The sequence below is a fragment of the Cyprinodon variegatus genome, unplaced genomic scaffold (genome assembly GCF_000732505.1).
Source record: "Cyprinodon variegatus isolate N-32 unplaced genomic scaffold, C_variegatus-1.0 Scaffold234, whole genome shotgun sequence".
Lineage (NCBI taxonomy): Eukaryota > Metazoa > Chordata > Actinopteri > Cyprinodontiformes > Cyprinodontidae > Cyprinodon > Cyprinodon variegatus.
In genome coordinates this window covers 883,425-890,002 of record NW_015150687.1, presented here as the reverse complement: position 1 = coordinate 890,002, position 6,578 = coordinate 883,425, and the positions used below count along the sequence as shown (strand labels likewise).

The window sequence follows — 6,578 nt, the reverse complement described above, 5'->3', positions numbered from 1 at the left end:
CTTTGCTGAATAACCAAAAATGAATGGTGACAGTAAACATCTTAACTGAGAAAATATTCATAAATGTGGATGTTTTGGCAAGCATTCATCATAACCCTTTATTTACAAGAACGACCAGGAAAAAAAATCTTCTTCAAAGATAAAAAAAACATTCCTTCAAGAAGTTCCCTTTGTCCACAGAAACATTTAGGATGGTTTAGCTGACAATCCGAGTGCTGTTTGTCTTGTTTTGTTTTATTGGAAAATAATTTGCTGATAAAGCAGTACCAAAGAAGTAAAGAAACTGTCATTAATTATTGAACAAATGCACAGCACTGGAGCAAGAGTCTGTAAAACTTCTAATTCATAGATCTGGATTGAACAAGAACACCCCAACTGAGATAAACACTGGTTATTCATGTCTTCATATCTATGTTTGTTATCCTAATAAACACAAACATGTGCCCAAATATCAGTTCTGTTTAGAGTAATATTAGAGTTACATTTATCACAATTTCCTTGTGCAAAGCCACTGCTTTGTCTGGTCAGCAGGTGGTGATGTTCTTCATGTAGAAAGCTGACTAAACTTCAACAGTGTGGATTTACTGCAATATGATCTCATTTATCAAATAAAAACCCAGACTAAAGCAAAGTTATCTCTAAAAAACAAAGACACATTCTCAGAACTAAAAATTACTTTTGGCTTTAGGGGTCAGAGACTATCATCTTCCCATGTGAGTGCTGGCTCGCCAAGTCAGAAGACGATGGAGAAACAATCCGAGAGCTACAGCCTTCTGACATCATTACTGAGAAACTTGCTAGAGATGGCAGCCTGAAAGTAACTGAGGTGGAAGTGGAAGATGCCTTAGAGAGTATGCTATCTTTGTCCTTTTGTCTTTGTTTATCCCCATTTATAATTTGCTTTTATGACAAATGTGTAAGAAGAAAATTGCTGTGTATTTTGTTAATTATTAATGCCAAGATAGAAAGTCATTTGTGATTGTTTGTTATTGTAATTCCTACCACAGCTCACACATACAATGTCTCAGTGATGACGGGTGATGTAAACGGTGCTGGAACCGATGCCAATGTCTTCCTGACAATTTATGGAGACCTTGGGGACACTGGAGAGAGAAAGCTGAGCAAGTCCGAAACAAACAGCAACAAGTTCGAACGTGGATCTGTAAGAAAGCATTTTCTGACATGCAGTATTTCAGTTAAGCTGAACAGTAATTTTAAACAGTATTAGTACCCATTTAATTGTCCTAATTTTTTCCTTAAATAACCAAAACTTTAAATACATTTTACTTTGTGTTTATGTGATAGGACACAAAGCAGAGCATTATTGTAAATATGAATTATTTTTGTGCAGTAAGCATTTATATCCTGCCTTCCTGCACCAATAATGTGTATGGATACCTTCTGCTAAAATTTACAGTTTTTTGGTATGCCATTTTCGCCTTTACAGACTGATTTTTATGGCCACTCTCCTTTGTAAAGTAACAAAACTTAGTCAGATATGATGTATCAGGATACCTTAATTTTACCTTACCTTTACAGGGAGCTTTGATGAGTATTAATGACTTTCAGGTTAGGCCGTTCAAACACAGGTCACATTTGAAAAGATCAGATATGTATTGGATTTAGGAACACATAAAAATATGGCCTGGGTCGCTTTTGAAAGAAATCAGATCTGTGTTTTTTAGACTGTCATGAAAAAATCAAATACAGGTCACACACTGTGAAAAAAAAAATCGGATTTGGATCACTCCAGGCTGCAGTGTGAATGTAGCCAAAGGTTTTTGTAGCCTAGAACCTGATATTTTCCAGTATGGTGTGAACTTATTACAGTCCATCTTCCTTTCAACTTTGATCAACTTCCTTGTCCTGCTGAATAGTAGCATCCGTACAGCATAATAGAGTCCTAAATTGTTTGACAGTGCATCCAGCGTAAAGGCAGGTAATAGTTTTGCCTCATTCACAGAGACTTACAGGTCAAAGGTTTGATTTTGTTGACAACTGAAAAGAGTCATAGCTTATAAGAATCTTCAAGCAGAATTTAATGTGGTTTGTTTCATCAAAGACTTTTTTCTTGACAAACTTCCATAAAGGAATACTTTTGGAGTTTACCTCACAACACAACAGATTTTCCCATCTGAGCAGCAAGTTTCTGCTGCACCTACTGATACTATTAGTATTGGACCATTGACTCTTTTTCTAAGTTATGTTGCACTTGCCCCCTCAGTTTAGGTGGACAACCATGTCTAGGTTGGTTTGGAGGTGTCTTATGAGATGCTCAAAAATATAAACGGAACATGTAATCAACACAATATAACTTAAATCGAATAAAACTCCTGTGAAATCAAACTGTCCACTTAGGAAGCAACACTGATTTTTTTCAAATAATTTTACATGCTGTGGAAATGGAATAGACAATAGGTGGAAATTACAAGACACACTCAAAAAAGAAGTGGTCCTTCAGGTGGGGACTACAGACCATTTCACAGTACCTATGCTCTCTGGCTGATGTTTTTATCACTTTTAAATGTTGGCGGTGCTCTCACACTTGTGGTAGCCTGAAACAGACTTTACAACCCACACTAGTGGCTCAGGTAGTGCAGCTCATCCAAGATGGCACATCAGTGAGAGCTTTGGCAAGAAGATTTGCTGTGTCTGTCAGCGTAGTGTCCAGGTACACAAGGTTATGTGGAGTGGGCCGTAGAAGGGCAACAACCTAGCAGCAGGACCTCTACCTCCACATTTTTGCAATGAGGAACAGGTAGAGCACTGCCAGAGCCCTGCAAAATGACCTCCAGCAGGCCCCAAATGTGCTTGTGTGTGCACAAATGGTTAGAAATTGACTCCATGAGGATGGTATGAGGGCCCGACGTCCAAAGATGGGGTTTTGCTCACATCCCAATACCGTGCAGGATGCTTGGCATTTGTCAGAGAACACCAGGATCTGGAGAGACCGTGGAGAGTGATCTGCTACATCCTTCATCATGACTGGTTTGACAGTGGGTCAGTAATGGTGCTGGATAGGCATTTCTTGGAGGGGCGCATAGCGCTCTATGTGCTCACCAATGGTAGCATGACAGCTATTAGATACTGAGATGAGATCCTGAGACCCCTTGTGAGACCATATGATGCTGCAGCTGGCCCTTGGTTCCTCCTAATGAAGGACAATACTAGACCTCATATGGTTGGAGTTTAACTTTTGCATGTGACTCCAAAGCCAGCAATGCTCCCCATCATTAGTTAGAACAGAGGAATTGATTGATTATTTTTGTTTGAATTTGTTGTCACCACATTCAACTTCGTACAGAACAAAGTATTCAATGACAATATTTTATTCAATCAGATCTAGGATTCGTTATTTGAGTGTTCCCTTTATTTTTTTGAGCAGCGTACTTAGTCTATTTTTAAATGATGGATTTTACTGCTGTGTGATTTGTTCAAAGCTTAGGTTATTATTTCATCACATAACCTAGCATTAAAACTACCCCCAAATGTATCCCTAAACTGTCTGGTGTATTTCCAGGTCTTGATGATCTGCTTGCCCTCTGATGTTCTCTAATTCTGTCTAACGTAGCTTTGAGGCAGTGCAGAGCAGCTGCATTTACACACTCAAATTGTTATTTCAGAGATTTAGAATAAGCAGGGAGTAAAGACATCAACATAACAACTGTCATATATTTTTCTTTTAAAACTTCAAAAAGAGTTTGTAAATATAATGAATTTTCCCCTAAACACCATATGTTATGATGCATTAGTCTTTAACATAAAACACAAATTTTCCATTAATATGAATGCTTTTGCAGGGTAATACATTTATAGTGTATGCTTATCTAATTTATCATCACCTTTACTTCCAGGTGGATAAGTTCACAATAGAAGCAGTGGACCTCGGCCAGGTTTTTAAGATAAAAATCCGCCATGATAACAGCATGATGAGTCCTGATTGGTACTTGGACCAAGTGGAGGTGTTGGACATTGATACAGAGGAGGTCTACTTGTTCTTATGTGAGCGTTGGCTCTCCAAAAAGAGGGAGGATAGGCTCATAGAAAGAGTCTTCTATGTGAAGGTAACATGCATGACAATTAAACTTAATCACCATAACCTTTTCATTTGGCACAAAATATAAGCTAGTTAGCTGGGTGGATGGATGAAAGTATACAAAGGACACCTATATGCTTTAGTTTGTCCTTGTCTTTCAAAAGCTATGCAATGTAATAAAGCAGGGTTTAGCTAAAGATAATGAAAGAGATTTATAAACTATCATCATTGCAGTGCAGAAAGTCATGGTTACACTGCTGCGATGCAGTAATCTAACCAGATTTCCTGCAGTCAGGAATCTCCTGTCACTGTCTCTATTGCTCTCTACTACCAATCTCCAGCTGACATTATCATTTTTTTTATTTAATCACAGTTACATTACCCTTCTACTAGCAAAGCACCGGTGAGGCTGCATGACATAATTTACCGTAACGTTTCAGGGTTATGAAGGTGTCAGAGAGAGCTTGAAGAGTAAAAAGACTCCTACCTTGGCTGTGAAGAGTGTTGACAGTAATATGAACAAAAAGAGCAAGAAAAAGAGAGAGGAAGAAATGGTGTTACCAAGTAAGAAATGTTCACACCTGCATCCTGCCTTTATAGGGATGGGAACAATCACTTCCCTAAATTAATTTCCTTTCCCCTGGCAGTCATACCATACCACATCACCATCTGCACTGGGCTGGAGCGTGACGCCAGCACCACCAGCAGGGCTTATGTGATCATAATTGGAGTCAATCACACCCAGACCGAGAGGCTGTGGCTTGACCTGCCTGATGGGAGAAAGGGCTTCCGGGCTGGCTCTTTAGAGAACTTCGAAGTCCATGGTTCAGATGTGGGGGAGATTAAAAGGGTGGAGGTGAGTGAACGGGTGAAGCTTTTAAGGTTTCAGTGAGGAATGGGCACTTCAATGCCTTCTCAAACACCCACACATTCACCAAAGTGCAGGAAAAGTATAGCCTTGTTGTTTGAAGTGATTGTTCTTTCCCCTCCCTGTAGCTTGGCCATGATGGGGCCACTCCGGAGAGCTGCTGGCTCGTTGATGAGCTGGCTGCTGCTGTGCCAACCAAAGGGGTCAAATATATCTTTGCATGCAAGTGCTGGCTGGCCAAAGATCGAGGAGATGGCTTGACTTCTAGAGTATTCAATGTGCTGGATGCAGAAGCCATTGCTATCTCTCAAAAGGTTTGTAAATGAAAGTAAAATTCAATCAATAGTATTTCTTGTGCTTCACTTTAAAACCAGATAAAAATGGCTCCACAAGCAAAAAAAAATAAATAAATAAAGGTGTATATAATCTTACCATGTGATATTTCAGTCGCACTACAACTTTAGAATTTTAAAATCCTGTTTTTAATGTGGCCTTTTGTAAAATATGAGTGTTTTATAAATTTGCTTCTCTACAGTAGTAGTAGTGATGTAATGTAATACGCTGAGTTTTTTCAAGCTTTAAAGCAGGGTTCTGAAACTCAAATCCTCGAGAGTTGGTGTCCTGCTTCTTTTAGGTGTGTTCCTTGCCCAACACACCTGGATCAAATGGTTAAACTACCACCTAGCATCAGTCAAGCTCTGCTAATGAGCTCATATTGGTGTCAGGTGTGTTGGAACAGAGACACTTCTAAAAGTTGCATGTTGCTTGCAGATTTGGGTTTGAGACCTCTGCTTTAGAGGGATCGTTGCAGGATTTTTCTACCATTTGGTTGAACAATAATTTGGTGGTACTTCACAATTTCTTATAACCTTGATGATTTTTATCTGTTAGAATAATGTCAATTTTCTCGATATATGGCACCTATAAAAGTAATTTGGCATGATTTTTTTATTATGTTGTTTAATCTTCTGGGTTGATGCTTCGCGGTTAATTGACAAATGTATGATTCATAAAGTCATTGGGAGTGATAAGCTAATCATGGCGTGCCATAATCACAGAACAGAACCTTGGTATTACCATCACTTTTGACCATCATATCATTTTAAAGACAAAATTCACTATATCTTGTTTGAAAAGTACTCAATCCTGTCACAGTTATGTCTATAAATATTTGCAGTTCTTATTTTTTAATAATTCTTGATCAAATTAATAATTTTGTTACCACACACAAAACATGAATTAATAGAATAAGGTTTATGTCATCTTGTTAGTAAAATGTGTGAAATACATTTGTTAATGATGAAAAAAGGACTAGTTTTTTCAAATTTTCTTTTCCCCTTTAACTGTATTTCTGTAAAAAAAAAAAAAAAAAACAGCAACAGCAAACAACTTTTCATACACTATTCCTACAATAAGGAAACAATAAAAGGCCTCAGACCACCTCTTCATAACATCTTTCAACAGTGCTTGGATCTGTTTTTTGATATATCTTAGAACAACATTTATAATAATTAATTATTCCCTTGGCATGAGTGATCAACTGTTATAATTTGAGCAGATTTAACTAAAAAAAAGCAGTAGGTGTCAAACACGGTTTTACTCTGAGATTATAATAATAATTTCTGATTAATACAATTAGCATGGGGAGTTTACTACAGCAGTGGTTTATGTTTG

General features: G+C 37.9%; 1 protein-coding gene across 2 annotated transcripts in view; it reads left to right on the top strand.

The window, feature by feature from the left end:
• Positions 1-6,578, top strand: part of loxhd1 (lipoxygenase homology domains 1) — a 40,703-nt gene that overhangs the window by 21,604 nt on the left and 12,521 nt on the right. For both annotated transcript variants that reach the window (XM_015381427.1, XM_015381428.1), the window contains 6 exons: positions 689-851; positions 1,008-1,162; positions 3,855-4,064; positions 4,477-4,600; positions 4,684-4,892; positions 5,033-5,218. In XM_015381427.1, coding sequence (XP_015236913.1) covers positions 689-851; positions 1,008-1,162; positions 3,855-4,064; positions 4,477-4,600; positions 4,684-4,892; positions 5,033-5,218 — 1,047 coding nt within the window. The remainder of the gene's footprint in view (positions 1-688; positions 852-1,007; positions 1,163-3,854; positions 4,065-4,476; positions 4,601-4,683; positions 4,893-5,032; positions 5,219-6,578) is intronic.